Genomic DNA, 24,808 nt, shown 5'->3' on the forward strand with positions numbered 1-24,808 from the left:
GGAGCACCTGTGCCTGCCTTAACCAAACTCGCAGGACTGGCAGGGCCCCCAGGCCAATCGCGGGCAATGTGCAATGAAGCTGAGACTCCACTATCCCCCACTAGTGGGCGTCCGCAGCAGCTAGGTCCTGGCCCTGTGGCGCCCTCTCGTGGGCAGAACCCCTCACACCCTCAGTCCGGCCCAAAGGTGGGTCCAGACCCTGCTTTCCAGGCTTCAAGTGGGAAGGACCCCAAGGATCTAGGGAACAGGAAGCCAGCAGGCAAGTGGAGGGGCTAATACAGCCGTCTTGAGGGGCTGCATAAGGGAGCAGAGGGGCAGATCTCCAGTCCATTGACTGAATCCCCAGGATGAAGGAGAAGAACAAAACAGGGTAGGAGAGTTCTCCATTTTGCCTAAAGGACTGGACTTGGGAGTTCCCAGACCCCTTCCCCTTCCAGTGTCAACATGGCCCAAGTCTGGGCCCATCAGCTATCTCCCAGTGAGAGTCTAGGGCTTGCCCCAGGAGGGGCTGAGTGTGGGTGGGTGGGTGGGGGCTCCCAAGGCAGAGACAGTCCCAGCAGCAGGGTAGGGTCTGGAACTGGAGGGAGACACCAGGGCTCCTGGGCTGGCTGTAACTCCACAAGGTCATCCATGGCTCCATCTGACCTTGAGATTAATCCTGCAGCCTCCGCCAGTCCAGCCACCATCAGCACCCACACGCCCAGCTCCCTTTCCTTCTCTCCCCTCACACGTTAATTGCTCCTATGTTGATTTGATCTCCAGCTCCGCACAGAGGAAATTGCCCTCTTAGCCATTTTCATCCTGGGAGTTTTAATTTTTTTTAATTAGGCCCCTTCGGCCTCTCAGGGCCCCATGAGGGGAAAACCATTTGGTCTCTGCCTGAAGACTGGGAAGTCAGGAGAGAACTGGGCAAAGCCCAAAAAGACGCTCTCCTGCCTCCCCCAAGACAGCTGGGACTCAAGAAGCTGCCACTCTGCCCCTCACTGCCCCAAGCCCATCTCTCCAACCTGGGTGAGGTCCTAAAAATGCCAGGACCTCAGAGCAGAGGTGCATGGGAATCAGGCTGGGGTCGGGGAACAGAAGCCCGGAGAGAGTAAAGGATTCGCCGAGGTCTCACTGGCAGACAATGCCAGAGCAGGGAACAGGGCCCTCATCCTTGACTCTACCCAGAGTCCGGTACTCCTGCCTCCACCCAATTAGCTCAACTGAGCCCCCCTTTCCCCAAACGCAGAGGAGGACCCAGCTCCTCAGTTACTAGGGAGCCTGTCCTGCTAGAGACGCCGGTCTTGCCTCCACGGAGCAGGCAGCTCGACCTTCTCCAGCAGGTGTCAGCCAGCCCACCCAGGGAGGGATAAAAATCTGGAGAGGTGACCACTAGAACAGGCATTCGGGAACAGGAGAAATATGCCCCCCACCCTGGGCCAGGGGTAGACTGGGCTAAGGGTGTCCCAAAGCAGCAGCTAAGAACAGAAGACTTGGTTTCTGAGCAACCAGGTCCCCCACATCACAGCTCAGCTGTCTCGGGACACAGCTGGTGGTGTGGGACCAGTGTGGTTGCAGCGCCATCTTGTGGTCATGAGGAGGGACGATGACTCCCCTTTCTGTCCCCAAGCCGCCTAAGTTGGGCTACATCTCCAGCTTCCCTTGAGGCCAGTCTGGGAGGTGAGGGAAAACAGGCGATGGGCTTGTTCCCTCCTCTCGGTACCCCCCTAGCCTGACCCCCACCAAGGTCATTTGAATTCTAAATCCGTAATGGTGTGCACTGGGTTGAATCCTCCCGTTGTGTCTGCCCCAGACCACTCAAGAGACACAGGACAAGCAGGTACAAAGCACAGTGTTTACTAAAGGCACAAAGTGGGGAGCCTGGAGGGAGCTGCTCTTCCAGCAGTGACCCCGCGCCCTCACAGGAACCCAGCGCCCCCTCTTCCGGCCACCCCCGCCCTCATACCACCTGGTAGAGAGCTGTTAGCACCAAAGGGGGGTGGGGGTGCCAGGCTGGAGGGCAGACTTGCGGCCATCTGACTCCCAGAGAGGCAGGCCCGGGCACCCCCTGGACCAGTCGCTGCCTCAGAGAAGGAACTTCCTGAACCCCCTGCTCCCATGTGTCCTTCCCCGGCAGGGGTGGGGATCAGACTCAGAAGACAGACCCCTCCCAGGACCTCCTCTTACCTCTAGCACACCTGTCCCCTCCCTTCCCCTCATGATTTCACCTCTAGGAGCTGGGCTGAAGGCCTATTCTTACCCAGCCCCATCAAGAGGGCGATCCCTGGGGAGTACTGAGCCAGGTAGGGGGCTTCTCCTGCCCCCACAGGCTGCCAAGCAGGCACTAAGTCCAAATGGGGCCAACAGGAAGGAGTGAGGCAGGGCAGTCGGCTACGTCACACACGAGTGCAGCCTGAGGGGTGGAAGGGAGGCGGCCCCGGCCCTCCCGGCCCCCAGGTCCACCCCTGTTCCCCAGCATGGCGGCAGCCCGGGTCACAGCACATCGCCCTCCTCCATGCTGAAGCTGCTCCGGCGGCTACTGGCCTTGGAGGCCTCAGGGGACATGGTGGAGAAGAGAGGGTCAGAGGCCAGTGGTAGCAGGGAGTCGTCCAGGAGCATGAGGTCCAGATCCTTCTTGGACAAGTTGGGGAACGGGGAGCCATGCTCTGGCCCCAGAGGTTCAGGGTAGCCTGGGGGCCCTTCCTCGCCCCCGCCCCCAAAGCTCAGGCTATGGCTGAAGTCCAGGTGGTGGAATGGGGACGGTGGCTGAGGTGGCTGGGCTGGCAGGGGCAGCGGGGCCTGGGGGGGCAGAACCGGCAGTGGCTCAGGATCCGGGACCTCGGCCTCCAACAGCAGGGCCTCCCCAGGGCCCTCCTCACTGGGCAGCTCCTGCTTCACCACCTGCTGGGCCAGCTCAGCCATATTCATGCCTGATGGGGAGGTGGTGGGGAGGCCATGCACTCGAGCCTGCATCTCCAGCTCCTGCAGGGGTGGGGGCAGAGAGAGAGAGAGGGGGGGGGCTGGGGGCACACACCCGTGGGCGCCAGCTACCCTGCCCCCCGGCCCCTCCCCTCGTGGCGCCCAAGACCACGACGTGGCTCAGCTGGAAGCAAGTACTGGGTGGCACTGGAGTCTAGACCAGGGTTTTTTCAAACTACAAGTCACAACTCATTAGTGGGCTGTGAAACCACTGTAGTGAGTCTTGACCAGCTCACTCTCTTTTTGTTTTAATCGGAATAGACTTGTCTAGACTAGACCAGAATAGAAATCATCAGAATGCTCTTCATCTATTAAGGAGGGTTCTTCCACAAAACCTTGATTTTTCCCTTCGACGGTGGCTATGCGTGCTGGGCGGTAATGCCAACTGTATTACCACCTCTGAGAAACAGAAGTGTAAAAGCTGCCATCCATGTACCCTTCGTATAGATGACCTGCTCCAGATCCAAAGACGACAGACCCTAGGTGGGAGGCTTGAGTCTCCCAAGCTTTGTTCTTTAGTCTGTCCCCAGTGGCGAGACCTGGCGCTCCCCCAGACAGTTCTAGCTGTCTGCCTCCCCTACGGTAGGTCTGCACGTTCCCCCCCTCTTGAGGGGAGGTGTAGGCAGGTACTTGCACGGATCAAGGCAACGTGAGCAGAAACAACAAGCATCACCTCAGGAGTCGCACGCGGCTTTAGGAGCCGGCTCTAGGCGTGCCTGCCCACTGGCCCGGGTCCCAGAGGGAGGGTCCCACAGAACAGAACCTCTAGCTGGTACTTGTGGCTCAAAGTTGCTGGGGGTGGCTTGTTAGCGAACCACCACGTCTGTCCTCCCTCTTCATTGGCACCAGTCCCACTGCCCCAACTTCCGAAGTGCAAGCACGGCCCCCTAGGCCGAGAGCCAGGCCAGGGTCAGGAGTCAGAGCTACCAGGGAGTCCCGCGCAGGGGCCAGACCTGGATGCGCAGCAAGAGCTGCTTGTTGGTCATCTCCAGGCGCCGGGAGTGGTTCTCCAGCTCCCGGGACTTCTGCAGGTCCTTCTGCATCCTCCGGATGTAATCCACAGAGGCCTTGAGGATGGTACCCTTGTTCCAGCGCACGTCCCTGCGGGCCGGCCAGAAGCAGAGGCACAGGCTCAGCCGAGGGGCCAAGAACGCGCCATGCACGCCACGGGTGAAAGGAAAACCCTGCTTGGGTTCCAGAAGCTTCTGCCGCCTGTCCCAATGTGGCCCACAAACCCCAGATGCGACCAACCCTGGTGTGGGGAGCAGGCCATTCTCCATCTGCACAGAACAGACCCTCCCAGGTGATTTCGTTGCCGTCACCCAACTCGCTAATCCCACGGAAGCAAACAATTCAGAGCAGCCTCCTTCCCTAGCTTTCCATTCCTGCCACCAGCACCCACACCTGTCCTCCACTCTCACTGCTCCCAGCCCTGGACCCGCTCTGCGCCAGTCCAAGTCCAAACGTTCCCAGCATGACTCCTCCTCCAGGAAGTCCCCCCTCCCTGACCCCAGCTTCAGTTCCGGGATTTTGCTCAGTCTCAAGCTGTTCTGATTTGACCGAGGGAGGGGTCTTCTTTCCCCTAACAGATAAGCTCTTAGCAGGCAGCACCCAACCAAGGGCTTCTCCTCCCAGCCCTTGCCCCTGGCAACCAGCACAGGCTGGGGTTCACAAAATAGCATCGGCTGCTGCTGCCCCGCCCCCAGCCCCGCCCCTTGTTCCCTCTCCCCCAGAACCCGCTCACAGGTCGTTGGCCTTGGGGATCAGCATTCCCAGCTCCTTGATGCGGTCGTTGATGTTGAACCTCCGCCTCCTTTCAACTAAAGGGAACAAATCCCAGAGGGAGCGATTACAGGGGTGAGGCCCCACCGGGGAGGGCCAGCCCGGGGAGGGTGCCTTGGCCCCTCTGGGAAGTAATGAGTGACCCACAGAAGAGGATGAGGCCCCCACCGGGGAGGGCCCAGCCCGGGGAGGGGTGCCTTGGCCCCTCTGGGACGTAATGAGTGACCCACAGAAGGGACTGCTATGGGAATGAGGGGCCCCAGGCCCAGGCCCAGGCCGGAACCACCGGTCAGCTGTTAGCACGGCAAAGCTGCCAGGGCAGAAGTCCCCCAGCCACCAGGGCTGGAACTCCTTTCCGGAGAGTTCCCAGGCTCCACGCCCTAAAGGAAACTATCTGCTGTGATAAAGCTGTTCCTTCTGAAGTGCTGGGGATCTCATGAATATCGCTTCCCCCAGGGCCCCTCTCCTGGCCAGTGGGAGGAAGGCAGTGCTGAACCCATCCAGTCCCATCAACGGAGGATTTAAGGTCTTGGGTAGCGAAGCCCTTCTAGAACCCACGCAGGTCAGAGTGGCTTTTTTTTTTTTTTAAATAAACTCTACCCCCAACATGAGGCTCAGTCCGAGAGGCTTTTTAGGCAGCCCAGGGGAGAGCAAGGAAGAGGGAGGCAGGCAGAAGGCCCCGGGGGACTCACTTAGGTTGTGATTGTCTTTCTTCTGCCGCTCCTTGGCCAGGGCCCGGCTCTCAGCATCTGGAGGTCAGGGGAGAAGGAGAAAGGTGCTGGGAGGGAGGGAGGAAGAGGAGGAATGGGGAGCCGGGGCAGCGGGAGATGGGGAAGTGATACCTGTAAGCTCTCGCTTCTGGGTCAGGTCAGCAGGGCAGGAGCTGCTGGTGACGCCCACCAGGGAGGCTGTGACCTGGGGGTCACCACTGTACACGTTCAGGTGGCTGCTGGACAGGGGCAACTGTGGGGTGAGGTGGGGAGAGGGACGCGGTGAGCAGCCCCCTCTCCAGGGGGGCCCCTCCCCGGGGCCCATCATCCCAGGAACAGCCATTCCCAGGGACACCCAGGGAAAGCTATACTGGTGTCCCCCGGGCCACACTTTCAGCTTTAAGGGCTCCACAGCCAGCTCGAGGATGTCAGAATCCACCCTGGGCCTCTTCACCCAGCAATTCCATGGGAAAGTCTGTAGGGTTGGGAGCTGAGTAAGGCGTGGCCCCTGCCTCCAGGAGCAGCCAGCCTAGTGGCTGGAACCCCTGCCGAGTGATTAGACCGGTCACAGCCCTGAGGGGTGACAGATGAGGGGATTAAGTCCAAGGCACTAGGAAGCCCAGAGGACAAGCACCTAATCTATGTTGGAGTTTCTGCAAGGTTTCTGGAGGGTGTGGAACGTGAATTGGGTCCTGAGCAGAGAAGTGAGTTAGACCACAACCCGCAGGGCGGGGTGGCAGAGCAAAGACGCGGGGCTGGACAGAGCTGGTGGTCACCCGCCGCAGCTCAAGCTGCAGGGTCAGCCAGTGTGGTGTGGGCAGCGCAGGGGACGCTGCCGGACGCTGACCTTCCAGACTGGACTTGCAAAGACACTGGCATTTTGTAATGGGCAGCCTGGGGGGGGGCGTGAAGCAGGGGCCTGGCAGGGACAGACTGGAGCTCTGGAATGAGCACCCCAGCTCCTGCCACAGGACCACGCAGAGCAAATCACAGGCCCAGAAGCCTAGGTGGGACACAAGCACCCTACCAGATACATGGAAACCACTAAGGGGACCAGATACTTGTGCCTTCTGGTCCTCTCCCTCTTCCCAGCGTTCCATGCTCTGCTGGCAGCCGGTTTCAGACCCAGCGGGTCCCGACCAGTCCTGCTGAGCCACTGGGCAATGTTGCCAGGGCAGTGGGGAGCAGGGACTGACTCTTTGACTTCCTACTGCAAGACTTGGGGGCTTCCCCTCAGTGGCATGAGCTGCGGCCAGAGTCAGGGTAATAGGCGCAGGCCCAAGGGGCAGGAGTGACCAGCTAAGGTTTAGGACCTTCCAAAACGGGGCAAGGACACCCACAATTCCACCTGCTCAGTGCGAATATCTGTCGCCCGTGCAGAGCTAGGCCCCAGTTCTTGCCTTATCTAACCTTCCCACAATCTTGCAGGGGGACGGCATCATCCCCAGGCTGCTGCTGAGAAAAATGGGGTTCAGAACAATTAAAGGACTTGCCAAGGTCACAGCCAAAGCCAGAAGCTCGGCCTCTTGATTCTAAGGCTGGCTCCTTCCCCTCTGCTACCTCACCTCTACCTGGGAGGCCCAGAGAGCATTCACACTGCCAGGAGGCTGCTGGAAGGAGGGGACAAAGCCAGCCCCTTATCACTTGTCCCATGGGGTGAGGGATACAGTCCCCGCTGGGTCCTAGGCTTTGTAGAAGAGGGAAGCCCCAGATCCCAAAGGAATTCATCAGCTCGAGGCCACACTGCTTCCCTCCAGGAATGCTTTTCTGCCTCCCCTCTGCTGAGGCCCAGCGCTACTACCTCCTGCCCCTTTCCTTACCCGCCCCCCACCCCTCAGAAAGCCTTCCCCAACAGCCCAGCCACCACTCTCTACTGAAGCCCTGTCGCGCACACAGGCTAGGCATGTCTCTGGAGTCACAATTCTGCTCAGCCTTGGGGTCTGGTCACACGATTTGATGGACATGACTCTCATCTCTGCAGCAAGATGGTCCCGCTCCAGTGAGGACCCTGTCTCTAGTTCTTTCCAGACTCAGAGCCACTGCAGAACCCCTAGCTCCTCCCTCTGACAGTCCCACCCCAGCCCAGCCCAGCCAGCAGTACCGTATTGGGCATCTGAGTTTCAGGATGGATGAAGCCCAGGACATCATCCAGACACACAATGTTGTCAATGACATCAAACTGAAAGAGAGAGAAGTCTGTTGGGGGAGGGCCCACTCAGAGAAAGGCACAGGGAAGGGGCACTGGGACAGCCGCTGACCTGCAGGGACCCTGGAGCCCACCTCATCTAACCTGCTAATCTTGGGGGAAAAGGAAAAAGATCCAGAGAGGAGATGAGTTGTCCAGATCCCACAGGCCCAGGGCCAAGGCTCTTCCCAAGGAACCAAGGTGCCCAAGGAGACTGCTTTATATACCTTCTGTCTGGACATGGCTTTGCAGGTGTGCTGGCCTTTCCTCTATGAGTCTCCGGTTTCTCCCTACCAAAGCTGTCAAAAGTAGGGATGAGGCTTCTCCTATGAGACTGGGGCTCCCTGAGGACAGAGCTATGTCTCCCCTCAGATGGGGAGGGACTCTGACAGCGGCACCGGGCCTCTGCCATTAGACTAGCAGTCCCAGGAGCACAGCACCCGGCACCCTGCTCCCGCTCCACTCCGCTCATGGCAGCCACTGGCCAGCTCCTCACTTACCTCCCTCTCGGGGTTGGAGCCAATGTGCAGCATGGCCATGGGGCTGTTGGGAGCACTATTGCCGGCTGAGGAGGACAGCACATGTCCGGCCCGCACCCCTGGGGATGCAGCCGGCAGGGGCTTCGGGGAGCCCTGGGCGGGGCTGATGTGGGCGGCAAACTTGTTCCCGTAGGTCTCCGACAGGTACTCCCGCACCTTCTGGTCCCGGGACTGCTGCAGGTGGTAGGAGGTGGGGTTCTCCAGGTAGGACTGCACCTGCGAAGGGGAGTGCAGAAGGCAGGGGTTCCGGGGGGGCCGGAAGCAGGGTGCGAGGGGACAGGCCCCACCCGCAGGACAGGCCCTACCTTCAGGACCTCGCCAGGCACGGGCGGCGGAGACTGGAAGTGGACGGGGGTGTTGATGGCCGGGGTGGGCGGTCCGCCCAGCGGCGGCTGCGGCTGCTGCTGCTGCATGTAATGCATGACGGCCTGCTGCTGCAGGCGCTCCCGCTGCTCCTCCTGCTGCGCCTGCTCCCGCATGAGCTGCATGCGCAGCCCGATGCGCGACGCCATGGCGGCCAGCGGCACCGGCTCCCTGCGGGCGGGGGTGGCGGCTCTGTGACCGTGCCTCGTCTTCGGAGCACTGGGTCTTGGGGAGGGGGCCGGGGCCCGGGGAGGACGACTTGGAGGCCCAGGAGGGGGAAGGGGTTTGCCCAGGGTCACCGAGCAAGAGGGGGACAGAGCTGAGACTCGAACCCGAGTTTCCCGGTTCCTGGGCCAGAAATGGACACCCTCTCTTCCTCGTTTATGGTGGCTGAACGGCCCCAAAAGGTCAGAGGCGATCTTGACTCCTCTCTTTCTGTCATGCCACATGGTGATCCTGGCCACATACGTCCCCTCTGCCACCACCTGCCGGCCGCCGACGTGGGCCCAGTCAGTAGCATGCCTTATCTGGCTTCCTGAAGGCGCCTCCTGACATTCAGACTCCCTTCTCTCCTGCCCTACAACATTCTAGTCATAACTCAGTAATCAGACGGATCCTGCTAAACTTTTAAGTCAGACCCTGTCCCTCCCTCTGCCCAGAACTCTCAATGGCTCCCATTTCACTTGCAGTGAAAGCCAGAGTCCTTACCCTAAAAGGCCCTCTGTGATCCATCCCCACCTCATGGTCCCCTCTGACCCCATCTCCCCCTACTTTCTCCCTTGTTCCACCTGCCCCAGCCACACCCACCAGCCTCCTTTTAATCCCTCAAACAGAGCAGCACGTTCCCACCTCAGGGCCTTTGCACTTGCTCTTCCCTCAGTCTAGAATGCCCCTCCCCCAGATACACTCATACCTTCACGCTTTCAAAGGCTCAACTGTCACATTATTACAGAGACCTTCCACGGCTAACCTATTCAAAAGTGCAAAATCCCTACCTGCTTCCCCCAACACTCCCTTCCTTCTTTGAGTTTCTCCATAACACTTATCACCATCTTAACCATTACGCATTTTTGCTTAGTTATTTCATTCATCCTCTATCTCTTTCTCACTAGGAATGCAAACTCCCCTGAGGGGAAGCATTCTGTCTGGTTCGCTGCTATGCCTCCAGCCTTTAGCCCAGGGCCTGGGACACGGTAGATGTTCTGCAAATGTGTGCAGGGAATGATTACTATTTATGAATCAGACACTGGCGATACAGCAGCAAGCTAACTATAGCCCTGAGCGTGTGGAGTCTACAGTCCAGTGAACGAGAAAAGCAAGTCCACAGGCCATTATAACCCTGTGCAGAAGGTCGCTTTAGAGCACCTGGGCCTGCAAGGGTCCAGAGAGGGCTCTCGCCACCCAGGACGTCAGCCCTGATCATGGATGGGTCTCAGTGGGATGGGGCACTGAGGCCCCCAGGCCTAGTCTGGAAAGAGGGAGTAAAAGACAGACTGAGCCCTGCAGCTGGGCCCATTCTGTTCCTAGCTCCTTGAGGGATCCTGGCACATCCCTTCCCTTGGAGGCTTTGTCTCCCTAGGCACAAAATGGAACGGTTGAACTGGGTGATTTCTAAGGTCCCTCCCCGCTAGGAGACTCCCTGAGAGGTTCAGAGCCCCCAGGGGTTCCCCAGCTCCATACAGGTTCCTGCAGAGGGTCCCATCTCAGGGATATTGCAAGAGGCCATATGACTTCGTGGTTGAGCAAGCATTACCAAACAGGGCAGACATGGGCTTAAATCCCAGCTCTGCCACGTCTTGGCTGTGTGACCTTGGGCAAGTCACTTCACCTCTCTGAGCTTCAGCTCAATTTCAATGTCAGAAGCTTGGTGAGCATGTTAAGTGGAAAGATGGTGTCTTGCACAGCGCATGGCACTTGGTAGGCTGAGTGGAGAAGTAAAGAATAAACACAAGACTGGCAAGATCAGCTGTAGTACAGACCGGAGGCCAGAGCTATGCCCAGGGATCCGAAGAATGAGACCCAGACCTCTGGGGCGGGGGATAGCAAAGGAAAGCAGCATTACCTAATGCCAGACATCAGACTAAGTCATTAAGTACCTCGTGGAAGGTACTGGCAAATATTCAGTGAAAATCACTGGATCATGGAGATAATAATAATTTGCATCTCTCTGAGCATTTACTGTGTGCTGGGCGCTGTTCCAGGCATTTCAACCTCAAACAGCCCCACGAGGTAGTTTTGGTTATTACTCTCCTTTTACAGATAAGGAGAAACAGAGGCACAGGGAAGTTAGGTATCTGGTGACAGAGACAGAGCTGGGACCCAGTCCTGTGTGACTCCCCAGCACACGGGGGTGGCGGATGGGGGGTGGTCACCACTGTGTCTCCACGCAGAGCTCGGAAGGAGCTTGTCCCAGGTTGCATGTCTGGTTGGCTCAGGGCCACAAACGGAGCCCGGGCCACCGGACCCCAACCCAGGGCTCCCTCTGCCACCACAGCTGCTTCCTTGCAAAGCGGGTCCACACCATCTGCCTTGGAGCTTTGAGTACTCAGTGACCCTTACTCACCTTCCTTCCTCCCTTCTCTGCCCCCCAGGCCAGGAATTAGTGAATCAGCCCCAAGGGTGTCTCTGCCCAGCTCCCAACAGGACAGTCCCCAAGGAGAAAAGAGCAGACTTCACTTCTCTCCTGCAGCAGGGACATGGCGACAGCCTTCACCCCTTTCCTGTGCTCCTACAGAGGGGTAGCCTGTCTTCACCACCAACCCCTCCCCCGCCCCTGCAGCCCTGCAGCCCTGCAGCCCTGCAGCCCTGAAGCCCTGAAGCCCTCACGGGCTCTGACCCCAGCCCAGCCCACAGCCCCGGCCATGCAGCTGCACACCCAGCAGCCCTGCATGCTCACACACGCAGCGTGGGGGAGCCCGCCCCTTCGGGAACAATTTGACTTCAGTTGGTCCCCATTGGGGGGAGTGGCCCCGGGCCTGGCAGTGCCAGCCGGCACGGGGAGGACTGGGGCAGAACGAGCCCCTTGTTTCTCTGACAAAGGGCTGGGTACCCGTCCCAGGCTGAGCGAGAGCTGGCTCTGCCACAGGACAACCTGGGCTAAGTCCTGCTCAGCCTCTCGCTGGCCGTGCCAGCCTCGGTTTGCCTATTTGTAAGACGGATGCGGGACGCCCTGCCCGACCAACCCCATCCCTGTCTGTGCGCCTTAGCCTGTCCACTGTCTGCTGACAGAGTGTGGCCCCGGGCACAGCAGAGTGAAGCTTCCCCACCTCCTCCCCCGCCCTCCGTTGTCAAAGCTGTCACCCCAGTCACAGAGCTGCTTCCTCCCCCCACATCCCAGCCTCCTCCCCTGGCCCTGCCTGGGTCACTCTGTGCCTGGCCTGGGTGGGGTGAGTACAGGGTTAAGGGAGGGACCTGAGGGGATCTGAGGGCAGATGGGGTGATCCAGGAGCGACCCCGGGCATGCTAACCATTCCCTGCCCAGCCCTCAAGCACACCTGCTCGCTCTCAATGGCTGAGGGACCATCCCCAGCTTCCCCCGGTGCCCAGTCTGGTCAGAAAAAATAGGGAGGAGGGACGCAGGAGAACCAATATGACCGCCAAACCCTCCCCTGCATCTGACCTCCAGACCTACCAGGCCTGGGAAGGGCCCACCATTCATGCATTCGGTAACACCCGAAGCCTTGAGTGTCCACTATGTGCAGACACCAGCGCTGGGTGTTTCCCTAGAGAATCTTCTCCCCTGCCCGCCCCCCAGTAACACCCTCCCGAGGGGATTAGGGGGTCTAACGCCCCAGAGAAGTCCTGCCTCTCCCGAGTCCTCTAGAAGAGGTAGCCGGGACTGAAGTTTCAGCCAAGAGCATGAGAGCCACCCCTTCTCCATGCCCCCAGAATCCACCAGCCATCCCCGCCTCCCTCGCCCCACTATTCACTCTGAACCTGCCACCTGACTCCCCCTGCCCTAAGCTGCGTCTGGGTTCCAGCTTAGTTGTGACCAAAATGAGCTTCCCAGTCCAACAGATGCAGCTGAAGCCCTCCCCCACCGCCATCCCCCGCTGCACCCACACTGGCTGGGTGACTTTGGGAAAGCCACTTAATGTCTCTGTGCCTTGGTTTTCTCTTTGGTCAAATGGAGCCAATAAAGGCACCTGCCTCTTGGGTTGTTGTGAGGATTCAAGGAGGCACGGTGGGGTTGTGGAACTCCCTAGCGCGCCCTTAGGCATCCGCTAACAGACAAATGCTGGGCTTGCCCCCAAAGCCACGCACATCTCTAGTCAAGGCCAGGGCTCGTGTCGGGGCCTGGCTCGTGTCGGGGCCTCCCCATCAGCCATTTACATGTCAGTATGAACAGGCTCAGATCCTAACGGAAGATGTAGACAGGGGGAGGGGAAAGACAGGGAGAAATGCCTGGCCTCCATGAGGGACAGGCAAGGAGAGAGACGATCCCAGAACAGGAAAGCCTCAGCTAGAAAGATCTCAAAGGTTAAGCATTGAGTGGAAAAAGAAAACTACAGAATAAAATGTACAGCCTGAGCCCATTTAGACAGGAAATGGGTAAACATGTAGAACAGACTAGGAGGATCAGAAGGTTTCTTGAACGCTTGCCCTGGGGCAGGGCTGGTCTGTGTGCTTTCACGTACTAACTCATCCATTCTTCACAACAACATGAGTTGTGACTACTATTACTGCCCCCAGTTTTCAGGGGGAAACTGAGGCACAGAGAGGTGAAATAACTTGCCCAAGGTTGCACAGCGGATGAGTAGCAGAATGGACACTTAAACCAGGCTGCCTGGTTCACAGCTCCCCCTCTCGAGCTTCTATTCCGGGCTTCCCCAGTATCCCCAACTGTTCAGAGCGGTTACCTATGGGCTGGGGAGTGGTAGACAAGGTTCTTAGAGTTTCTCATTCTTACTTTTTTTTTCCTAAGATTTATTTATTTGAGAGAGAGAGAGAGCATGCGAGCGCACACGGTGGGAAGGGGCAGAGGGAGAGAGAGAGAATCCCAAGCAGGCTCTGCGCCACGCGTGCTGAGCCCGAGGCGGGGCTCGATCTCACTACCCTGAGATCAGGACCTGAGCCAAAACCCAGAGTCAGACACTGAACTGACGGCACCACCCAGGCACCCCGTGTGATTCTTTTCACACAAGGGGAAAAGAAAACAGGGCAGTTTCCAGGGGTTTGGGAGGGCTCCACCTGCTTCCAGTCATATCCAAAGGTGGGGTTCCTTCAGTGCCACCCAGAGTCTGGCCCAAGCCCTGCCCTCCTCAGTGGGATGGTGGTTAAGCCAGCCAAGGACCCTGGGTGGGGACGCTGAGTGGCCACCAGAGGGTCAGAAGTCACACATCAATTGGAACTGGAGGGCCAGGCCCCAGGTCCAACTGTTTCCACTACCACCCCAGACATGAGCCTTTGGAGGGAGCACAGTCATGCAGCACCCCTCAAATGCTCTAAGTGGAGCCAGGACCCCTCAGTTAATTGTGGGACCTGAACTCTGGAGATTTTTCTGCCTCCCAGGTGATCCTTTAAAACTTGGAACAGGAAGGGGCGCCTGGGTGGCTCAGTCAGTTAAGCTTCCCACTCTTGAATTCCACTCAGGTCATGATCTTGAGGTCGTGGGACCGAGCCCCACATCGGGCTCCACGCTCAGTGCAGAATCCGCTTGAGATTCTCTCTCCCTCTCCTTCTGCCCCTCTCCAAACTCACGTGAGCACGCGTGCGCTCTTTCTCTCTCTCCCTCTAAACATAAAATAAATTACATCTTAAAAAATAAATAAAAATAAAACTTGGAGCAGGAAGCAAACTTCCCATGACTCAGCAAGTCCATTCCTAAGTAGACGCCCAACAGAAAAGCAGCCATGGGCTCCCCAGAGGGCACTAGAACGTTCACAGCAGCCCTACGGATAGCGCCCAAGCCAGAAAACACCAGATGTCCATCAACAGGGAAACGGGTAAGGAAGCTGTGGTGCACACACCCTGGAATGCTGCTCCACCATGAGAACGAGCCCACTGTTGCTACACACGACACCAACGCCTCTCGCAGACAGTGCCAAAGAAGGGAAGCCACAAAACGCACCCAGCACCATCAGTGTCTACACCGCTCAGAGAGGCAAAACGAATCCTCTGTGAGAAGTCAGGATCCTTTGGGGGGACCTTGGAAGGAGTGCCCGAGACGTGGCACAGGACAGCTGGCAGTGGGGGCACAAGGAATGTTCTGTAATTTGATGCAGGGTTGGCGACACGGAAGGTCGAGTTTATGGAAATGCAGGCGGCGGCTCAGTGTGTCCGCTTTTCTGCGTGTGTTTATACTACCATCAAAATTTACATGGGAACGCGGGCAGACCTTGAACGGAAGAACAGAACATAGGGCCCCTGCCTCTGCCCACGTGTGGCTCCGACTTTAAAATGCCGTCGGACCCACGCAACCTCAACACGACTGCCAAGCGCAGGTGCGCCCTCTGGAAAAGCAGTCTTGCGACGTGGTTCAGAGCCTTCGAAAGTAGCCAGCAGCCCAGCGAGGGGATCCCACACGCAGAGAAGGCTTTTCCACATCAAGATGCCTATCATATTATACAGAGAAAAATGAAAAATAATCCCACTGTCCCGCAGTAGGGTGGTTTAAATAAATTCCGTTGTATTCCTCCTGATGGGATGTTGTGTTTTCAGTTAGTGACCCGGAGGTTGATAGGTCAAGTGACAAAAAGCAGAAGGCAAAATTGAACATAAGGTCCGATATCACCATGTACAACTATAGGCAGAAAACCCTTTGGGGAGGAAATATACAAAAACATCAGACTGCTTTTGATGATGCAATCATGAGTGGTTTTGTGGTTTTTTTTTTTTTAATTTTTACTTTCTGGAATGTTACTCTTTTTCTATCATGAATACGTCCATGTTTCTAATTGGAAAACAGTATTTTATACTAACAGTTAACGCAGGTGGTGTACCTACCCCGTGTGAGGTGTGCTTGAAGCACCTTATTGGAATGTCACACTTATTTCATGATCTGAGGACCGGTACTGCCAGCTCCTCTGCAGATGAGGGAAAAGGCACAGAGAGGTGGTCACTTGCCAAAGGCCACAGAGCTAATGAATGGTGAGGCTGGCCCCTGGGGTTTAGAGTTAATCCCACATTTGGGGCAGGAGTGGCCACATTTTGTTTTAGGGATTCCCACTGAATTAGCCCCCTGCCATCAAAGGGTTTCAGTCGCCCATCTCTTTCAGCCAGCCCAGGGGGCCCGCGGGTGCCTGGGACGATGGAATGGTCTAGAATCCCCAAACACAAGCAGAAAAAACTCTGCCCTTCCTCAAAGGGCAGAGATAATTTCCTGAATTCCCAGAAAAACACATGTCTCATAGCTGAAACAACAAAGGGTACGAGCCCAGCCGCCAGGATGCCTGTTTAAGCCATTTACTAGGTTCTATGCCTCTGTGGTTGGAAGAAGTTTCCTTCTGCTCCACAGTGTTACAAACTACCAGTTGTGTGGGAGCCTGCCCAGTGGTGTTGGAGGGGAAATCAAACCAACCACTAAAGGAAGGCCTCCCGAACAGGTCCTGAGGCTCCCGGAGGCCAGGGGAAGGACCCCGTGACCCCCTAAATAACCTTCCAGCCTTGGGAAGGGAAGAGAGGGGAAGATTCCAGGACCTGGTTTGTTTTGTCTTCTCTGAGCTCCCTCTGGCAAAGGCAGTGGTAAAGGAAGGCCTGATGAACTAAGAAACAGAACAAATATGTGCCCACGATCCCCATGCCTTAGGCCACGGCCATGTGAAATTACCAAGGTGGTCACCATCCCCGCAGGGCCTGAGAGAGGGGGGCTTCCACTGGCCCAGACCCAAAGAGAGCTGGGGGGCGGGGGGCATAAGATTCCCAGGAGCCAGCAGTCCTGCCCACAAGATGCTGTGAGAACCTGGCATCAGGATGCTCGGGTTTGAGTTCCAGCCTCCGGTCTGACTCAGTGGCGCAGCCTAGCCTCAGTCTTTCCATCAGTCAAGTGGGGCTTACCAGCTGGGGCCACGTCTCCTGGAACAGTTGTGACCTAAGTTGGGTTGCTGAGTATGGGAGCCTCTGCAAGGGAGGAAATGTGGGCAGGGGAGAGATGTCACTACTTTGTCACTGTTTACTGTCCCTTTGTCCATGCCTGCCTAGGGCATCCATGGACCAATCTCAAGTTTCTTTTGAGAAAGGGTCCCATACACACACACACACACACACACACACACACACACACACACACGCTGTATCAAGACCCCAGGCTGGGGCAGAGTAGCCTAGCAGCAACCCCAGCTTGTCTCTCCTTATGCGACAGGGCAGGAAGGCCTCGGGCCAGCTTTTCCCATTACTGGGCACCCTCACTGTTTCCTCTCCAAGAGCCTTGCGTTTTTATAAGATTTTCTTTACCAGGGCTTGCAGATCACATAACTCACTGCAGTGCAATGGGAGAGGCAGGTGGTGATAATGTTCCTACCTCTGGGTTCTAAAGAGACCATGAGCAGGCGGGGCACTTAGGACAGTGCCTGGCAAACTGGAAACGCTTCATAATTCAGGTGGTTTGTTATCTGGTCCAGTGGTTCCCTGGAGGTCATGAAAAGCAACAGTGGGGTCCTCCGGCTGCCTCCAGATGGAAAAAGAGCAAATGGAAACCACACCTGCCCTTAGTAAGTGTGCACTGTTTGATTGGAAGGTATTTGGTACCAGGAGCAAGAATGGGGTCAGTGGTATGTGCTTTTAACATTTTTATTTTAAATTTAATTTAATTTTTTAAAATTTAATTAATTAGGGACGCCTGGGTGGCTCAGTCATTAAGCATCTGCGTTTGGCTCAGGGCGTGATCCTGGCGTTCTGGGATCGAGCCCCACATCAGGCTCCTCCGCTTAGAGCCTGCTTCCTCCTCCCCCACTCCCCCTGCTTGTGTTCCCTCTCTCGCTGGCTGTCTCTCTGTCAAATAAATAAAATAAAATCTTTAAAAAAATTTAATTAATTAATATATACTGTATTATGGGTTTCAGAGGAGGTCAGTGATTAACATTTTTATTTTAACGTTTTGGCCTCTTCCCCTTTCATGGAGATATAATTTATCCCAGCAAAATGCACAGATTTAAAGTGTATAGCTGGGTGCCTTTTTATAGGTGCGTACCCCTGTGTAATCACCATCCAGACCAGAATGGAGGACATGTTCATCACCCGGGAAAGCTCCCTCCAGGACCCTCCCCTAGAGGGACGGTCCGGTCCACCTCCATCCTCTGGCTGAGCGTCACCTGACCTTGGACAGTCAGAAAGACTCTCAAGTAGGGTGTGGGCCTCTGTATCTCATGCAACAGAATCCCTCAGCCAAGTAGGACCACTCTTGGCCCAGGCTGAACGATCCCCTGTTTGTGATGAATAAAGACTGGGGAACAAACAGCGAATTCTAAGCGGAAGCTAAAGCCCCAGAAGGGTGGTCTGCACAGAGCACAGCAGTGGCAGCACAGTGAAGCTCAAACCCAGGGCACCCCACTCGGCCACAGAGCACCTGCCTCTAGGGGACCCACCATGGGGCGGGGGGCGGGGGGCGGCTGCAGGGCCGATGGTGGGGGAGGAGGGAGTGGGGACACGGGCTTGTTTTTAAATCTCTGAACACAGGCAGGAGGTGGGGAGGAGGGAAAGGAAGGAGATGGGAGGCAAAGGGCAGCCACAGCAGCTCCTGGCCTGCTCAGTGGCCTCCAGTGCCCGCAGCTCAGGCCCATCAGCCCCCTGTCCCAGCTCACAGGAAAGGGTGGGAGCTGGCGCCTCCTGGCTGGCCTGCCTGCTGGCCCGGGGCAAGGCATGGCAATTGTGCGGCTCGTGAGAGGCTTCAAAGGCGATCCCAGACCAGAGAGGCGCCCATCCTGTCCCATAGGGACCAGCTGGACCCTGTCAGGAGGTCCCAGGAAGACTGCCGCTGGGCTTTGGGGGACGGGGACATGTAGCTGAGGGACTCATGGAGAGAAGAAACTAGAAAGGTTTCTTCTTTCTTCCTCGTCTATCCTTGTGATATGCACAAATACAGCCCAGCCACACACGCAGACTCTGTCTGCCTGTCTGCCCATATCCCTCACCCTGCCCCTCAGCGGGCAGCCGCCTTTCCCCTCCCCCTTGCCCCCTTGCCCCCACCTCCTGACCACCTGGTCCCCTTGAGCGTCCTGCCTGTGGCTATACTGCTTGGTTCTCCAGCTCTTTCCTGACCACCTACCAGTCTCCCCGGGTACAAGGAAGCTTCCAGAGAAGTCAGCTTTCTTCCGAACCTCTATCCCATCGCACCCATCAGAATTCCCAGAACGAGATGCAGGGCCCCGGGATGCTGCTTGTCCAATGACCCGGCACATTTCTCACCTGTTCTCTCCCTCGGTGAACCTGAGTCCCGACTCTAGACAGGGCACTGAGCTAAGCACGGGACCTGTATCAGATCAGTCGTCCCCCACAAACACCCCACGGGACAAAGAGCACCTCTGGCGGATGAGAGAACCAAGACGCAGAAAGGTAAAGTGGCCGGTCCAAGGTCACACTGCGAGAACACGGTGAGGTGGGTGTGCAAGCCTAGGAGATGCGTGACCACTGCCAGCTCCCGCACAGATGGGGAAACCAGGGGCCTATCAGGAAGACCTCTGTAGATGCCCCCTGAATTCCCACTCCTGCCCCACTCCCATCACCCTCAGTGAATCCTACAAAGGGTTCCCAGAGAGGCCTGGACACCTCTCCCAGAGACCCCCAAATGCAGGGCAGACTCCACCTGCCTGTAGAAAACTCTCTCCTGCCCAACAGCCAAGACTGATCCATTGCCAGGGGTTGAGGAGACGAGAGATCTGGATCTCACGGGGGCAGTTCCCATGGGCCGTGAGAGGGTCTTACAGGGAGGGGGAGATTATACCAAGCTGACTGGACAGAAACGTGATTACGCGGACAGAGGTCTGACCCGGATGACAGAAGGGGCGGAGGGGCTCCCCAGATACAAAAGGGGACTGAAGTGCAGGGAAGGGACTTGAGATTGGGACTCCAAGCGTCCCAAGCCCCCATGGACCTCCCCCTGCCCATCCCAGCTCACCCACCCGCCCCCTCTCCCCGCTGAGGGAAGATCAGCTGAGTTTTTGCAGATGCTAGGTCAGCCTGTGTGGTCACTGACAGCTCTCACCGAGGAAGATGAGACCTGAGAGTTTGGACTCTTGGGAACGAGTCTGTTCCAAAAGGGCTCCCTCGCCCCGGCACAAAGGCCTCGGATGCTTCCCAAGAACACCGTGGTATTAGAAGACCTGCATGTTGTTGGCCCACTGCCCAGTTGTGACCTCAGGCAGGTCCTGTCCCTCTCTGGGCCTTGGAACCTGGTTGATAATGTGAGAGGGCAGGACAGGATCCCTGGCAGGCCCCCTCCTGCTCTGTCCAGGCACACCGAGGCTCCAGACAGCATGGATGCGGCCAAGGCCATGTGCCCATGGAGCCAGCCTGCAGGGCGGGGACTGCTCCTCACCGTCACTTCTGCGGCTGCCCAGCACCTGGGAACGCCAGGGCTGTGTGTCAGCCTTGGGGACCCAGCCTTGGCTTTCCTTTCCCCTCAGGAGACCGCAATCCCATGCACGCACACACCCTGGTGCTTCGGCCCGGTGCTTGAGCCAGGAAGGCTCGGTGACACTGGGCGGGACAGGGTGCAGCCACAGAGGAGCAGGCAGCCAGCAGGCAGAATGCTTTCTGACTTCCACCTGACGTCTCACTCCCAACCCGGGCTCGGCATGTAAGCCCCCTGCCCCAGCCTTCCCTGCCCTAGGCCCCCGGACCACCGCGCACCCGACCCACCACCCCTGGCTCCTACCCCGGCTCCTGGGGGGCTTCGTCTCCACCCTTGCCGCCCCAGCCCCACACTGGCCTCTCTAGTCCCCACCGTGGCTTGGCTCACACACCACCAAGGAACTGCTGTTTGGCCTCCTTTTCAGGAGTTAATCGGCCTCTGAGTACTCGGAAAACAATCTCTTTATAACTTAAGTATCCGGTTTTGCTAAAGAAATGAAGGCATTGCCGAGGGGAAGGGAAAGGAAGGAAGGAGAACACCCATGAGCGTGAGCGGGACAACCGTGTAGCACGCACAGAGGGCGGCCTCCGGTCTCCCAGGTACAAACCAACAGGCGTTGTTCGTTACTACCCGTACGGAGCGCACACCAGGCACAGTTCCGAGTGGGTATATATCACTGACTTCACCCTCAAAGCAAGCCCACCCACCTGTGAGGAAGCAGTAATACACCCCCCCATTTCAGAGAGGGAACAACTGAGGCGCAGAAGAGGCTGACACTTTGCCTGAGGTCACACAGCTGGTAGCATGGGACCTGGGGCGCCGGGTCAGGAGTTCGTATACCCAACTCCTCCCGCCCAGGCTCGCGAGCACAGGGAGCAGGGCAGTGGGGTAGGTGCCTCTGGGGAGTCTGTCTGGAAAGGGCCTGAAGACGCAGGAGATGGCAAGCGCATTCGTGGAGGGGCCCTGGGGTGGGGGGGTGGCAGGATGCCAGCCACACTCAGCTTTTGTCCTTCCAGAACTATTGCCCCCTTCAGTCCCTGCTTCCCCTCAGCCTCCCAGGTCTGCCTCCCTACAGCTTCCTGACCGCCATGTGCCATCCCCTCGCCCATCCCCCTCGGCTGCAGCTGAGCTCTCTGGAAGACACTGGGCTTTAGTGGAATGCTCATAGGCTCTGGACACTGACAGACCAGAGCTCAAGTCTGGCTTTGCCACTTACCAGCCGTGTGACCCGGGACAGGAACTTAGTCTCTCAGAGCCTCAGTTTCCCCAACTGTAAAACAGGATGGCGATAATGCCACCTCCCTCGGAGTAGGTGAAGGGATCAAGGCACTGCAGCGTGAGACACTCCTGGCATCTAGGGGGTGGCCCCTGAGTGTTAGCTCCCTGGCTGGGTGAACAGCGTCAGTCTGGCCAGAGTTTAGATGGCTCAGGGCCTTTTAACGCTCACCACTCAAAGCAGGATCCCCAGGCCTCACATTCCCTGGGAGCTGGTTAGAAAGGCAAGCTCTCAGGACAGCCCAGGCCTACTGAGTCAGAACCTGCATCTTAACATGGCATTCTGGGAGATTTGTGGGAGCATTAAAGTCACTCGCAGCCTTCTGCGGGCTTGGTCACCGGGTTTGAAGCAGGAAAATGGGTGACGGGTGGAAAAAGGCAATGGGGAGGCGCAGGCCCCCGGTGGGGAGAAACACCTGAAGGGACAGCAGGGCTCTTTCGGGCCCCACAGGGAACCTGAACAAACAGCCCTGGTTCTCAGGCCCAGAAGCCGAGGCGGAGACAGGACCACTCAGTGCTCGCCCGGGGCTAGCGCCCCGGCCTGTGCAGGAGGGGGAACGGTCCAGGTCTGTGGAAACTCATCCGACTACCAGCGAAGAGCAACCCAGAGAGGCTACGTGAGACATGCCCACTCACACACCCACAGCATCTCCTTGCACACACGCGCACCCTTACCATCACAACCACACAGCCCGGGGGGAACAGTGTGCGTCTGCACACGTGTTGCAAGTTCCACAAGAGGCAGGGGGTGTGCTGAAGCCCCCTGCAGCGGGCCTAGGAGACCACCCTTTCCTCCTTACTGCTTTACCCTTGCTCGTACCTGCCTCAACCCCAAATCCATCGGAGCCATGAGAAACCCAAGTCCTGCTCACCTGAGGTCAACAAGGACCCACATTTTCATTGGTCACCTGCAATGTGCCTGCTGACCTCCCCACCATGCATGAAACCTTCCACCCCAGGTGGCTGGGGAAGTAAACAGCGGGGTGAAGCTCTGATCTCAGGGTCCCCCCCACCCCGAAGCCACAACATACCATGGAGTCTGTGCCCATGTCCGACGCACACACTCACACAAAACAACAGCCAAACACACCCCCTCTCCGACCACACTGCTTCAGGAGGGGCAGGGAACGTTGCGCGCCCTACCCACAGATGGGGGACAGCTCTCACCTCTACACCTCCGTGTCTGGTTCAGAAACACACACACCACTGACCTCTTTCACCACCGCAGACTGTACTGCCAGGGGCCCCCAGGTTCATGAGGGCTCCAAAGAAACCCTAAAATGTGGGGCCAGAACCTCAAGCAGGCCTACGATGCCCAAGAAAGAACCACAGATTGGGGGTCAGTTGGGACTGCTGCAGGGTATGTGATGTCATGGGTTCTGGAAAGGCCCTTGGCCCCAAAATATCTCCCCTCTGGGTCCGGAAATCCCTCCCAACCCTCTAAGAGTCGCTGCTGGTAGAGGCTGCCCCGTGAAGCCCTTGTAGCTCACAGCTCTGGAGAGGGGGACAGTTGGCTGGAGGGTGGTGAAAGATGGGCGGGGGGAGGGTCCAGGGAGACGTCGGCGCCAAAAGCAGACAGACCATCATCTCACCCGGGCGCCCTGCCTGCGGGCCCTGAGCTCCCACCGGGAGGGGGCACCCTGTCCCCCAACACCAGGAGGCTGGCTCCTAGAAGCTAGCACCACTCGGCCAGGGAGGCCAGGGAGGGGGTCCGGCAAGGGGAAGGACATGAAGGCCCCCACCCCACCCATGCCAGAGGAAATCAAGTCCCAACCCGACTGTCCCCTTGAGACAGGCAAAGTGCTGGTGGCCAGGAGTGGGTGGGAGCCCTGAGAGAAGAGAGGTGGGGGACAGGAGGGGAATTAATCAGGTTCCAAAATAGCACAGTTGGTTCTGCCTCGCTTCACCCTGTGCAATGTCTGGCAGCTTCTGCTTTCGGTCTGACTCACGCCTGGTGGGGGCAGGACAGGGCGGCCAGCGACGCGGACAGAGGCCACAGGACAGCCAGTGTGCGCTCACTACACATTGGTCCTCCTCCCCCTGCCCCCCCTCCCCACCACCTGGCCTTCTGGGGACATCAGTAGCGGCACAAAATCAGGGGTTCTTTTGCCTGGGTCCTGTCCGAGGGCCTCCCCAGTGCTGGCCGCTGCCTCAGACCCCAAACTCAAGCTTCGTTTCTGTCCTGCCCAGGTACATTCCGGTGGGCACCTCGACCCCTTCTCCATCTGGGAAGCCAGAGAACAACTGGCCTGACAGCCAACTTCTCCCCAGGCAGGAGCAATGGCCTCCACAGCACGGCCCACCTACAGAGTGAGTGCACCGCCGCACCTGCCCCATCCCCACCAAACGCACAGCTAGGACAGGAACACCAGGCTTACTCTCCAAATTCGCACAGCAGCTGGCCCACCTCTGGTTTCTGTCCTTACACACAAGAAGCACCATTCCCTGAACCAGCCAGAGAGAGGAACCAAGCGCCCTAGATTTTGTCATGTTGGGCTGGGGGAGGAGCCCGTCACTCTGCTCTCCCCCTTCCATGATCTCCCACCCACCGTGTCCTGCTGCCTCCCCAGGTCCCCAGAGAGGGGAGATGTGGGCAGCCACCTGTACCTGCCTCATACCTCCTCCCTGGACCAAAGTCGCTTCAGCTCCAACCTGAGCCACCAATGGAAAGCCTCATCGTATAGTCCACCTCTTGGTCCCACATAAACTGTGTCCGTCCTCCTCCCAACCCTCATGCCAGCACGCCAGCGCCAAGAGCACAGCCACCCTTCTATCCAAGTGGGGCAGGTGCACAGTAGATGGGGAGAGAATGTCAGAGATCACGAGGTTGGCCCGCAAGGACAAACTCCTGCCGCCCACCCTGGCACACGCGCCATGGACCAAACCCGGAGGGGAAAGGCTGTGGGCAGCAGCTAAAGAGAGAAGTCAAAGAGACGAGGATCTGGCCTGCCTGCCTGTGGCCTGATGCACCCACCACCGGGCCCAGCACCTGCCCCATGCTCCCCAGCTGCCCTCCCCGCACTCCCACACCTAAGGCCTTACCTACACACCACTTCCCACTCTTAGCTCTTCCCATGCCCTCAGCCCCATAAGGCTTGAGACTGCACTGTGAGTCTGTGGGGAGGGAGCAGAAGTCAGCGGGGAGGAGGCCCCTCTCCAGGAAGCAGGCACCGGGCACAGCCTTCACCAGGGACACAGAAGGATGCCCTTGAATAAAGCCACCTCCCCCCAACACTGCCCCGCAAATTGCATCCTGTTCCTCATAGAGACGCGGAGGGAGGGCACTTGAAGACAACCACGTGGCAGCCATGGGGCTAGTGGCCCCAGGAGGGGAAGAGGCAGGGGCACTGAGAGAAAGGAAAAGGAAGTCAGCAAAACCGCTACAATCACAGTCTCAGGATGCTAGGGCTGGGAGGGGACTGGAAGGTGGCTCCGGGCTATGTGTTACCCGGCATATCCGTCCCGCCCTCTTGGAGAGGACGTCACA

At 57.9% G+C, this 24,808-nt stretch overlaps 1 protein-coding gene across 2 annotated transcripts in view; it reads right to left on the minus strand.

Annotated features, from left to right (window-relative positions):
• Positions 1-1,823: 1,823 nt before the first annotated feature.
• TFEB (transcription factor EB) overlaps positions 1,824-24,808 on the minus strand; it is a 54,353-nt gene continuing 31,368 nt past the window's right edge. For both annotated transcript variants that reach the window (XM_026507475.4, XM_048219656.2), the window contains exons 2-9: positions 8,483-8,711; positions 8,139-8,393; positions 7,555-7,632; positions 5,586-5,706; positions 5,436-5,492; positions 4,706-4,781; positions 3,915-4,062; positions 1,824-2,964 (exon numbers count right to left, since the gene is read on the minus strand). In XM_026507475.4, coding sequence (XP_026363260.1) covers positions 2,476-2,964; positions 3,915-4,062; positions 4,706-4,781; positions 5,436-5,492; positions 5,586-5,706; positions 7,555-7,632; positions 8,139-8,393; positions 8,483-8,689 — 1,431 coding nt within the window. In that variant the 5' untranslated portion in view covers positions 8,690-8,711 and the 3' untranslated portion in view covers positions 1,824-2,475. The remainder of the gene's footprint in view (positions 2,965-3,914; positions 4,063-4,705; positions 4,782-5,435; positions 5,493-5,585; positions 5,707-7,554; positions 7,633-8,138; positions 8,394-8,482; positions 8,712-24,808) is intronic.

This window comes from Ursus arctos, unplaced genomic scaffold, assembly GCF_023065955.2.
Source record: "Ursus arctos isolate Adak ecotype North America unplaced genomic scaffold, UrsArc2.0 scaffold_29, whole genome shotgun sequence".
Classification (NCBI taxonomy): Eukaryota; Metazoa; Chordata; class Mammalia; order Carnivora; family Ursidae; genus Ursus; species Ursus arctos.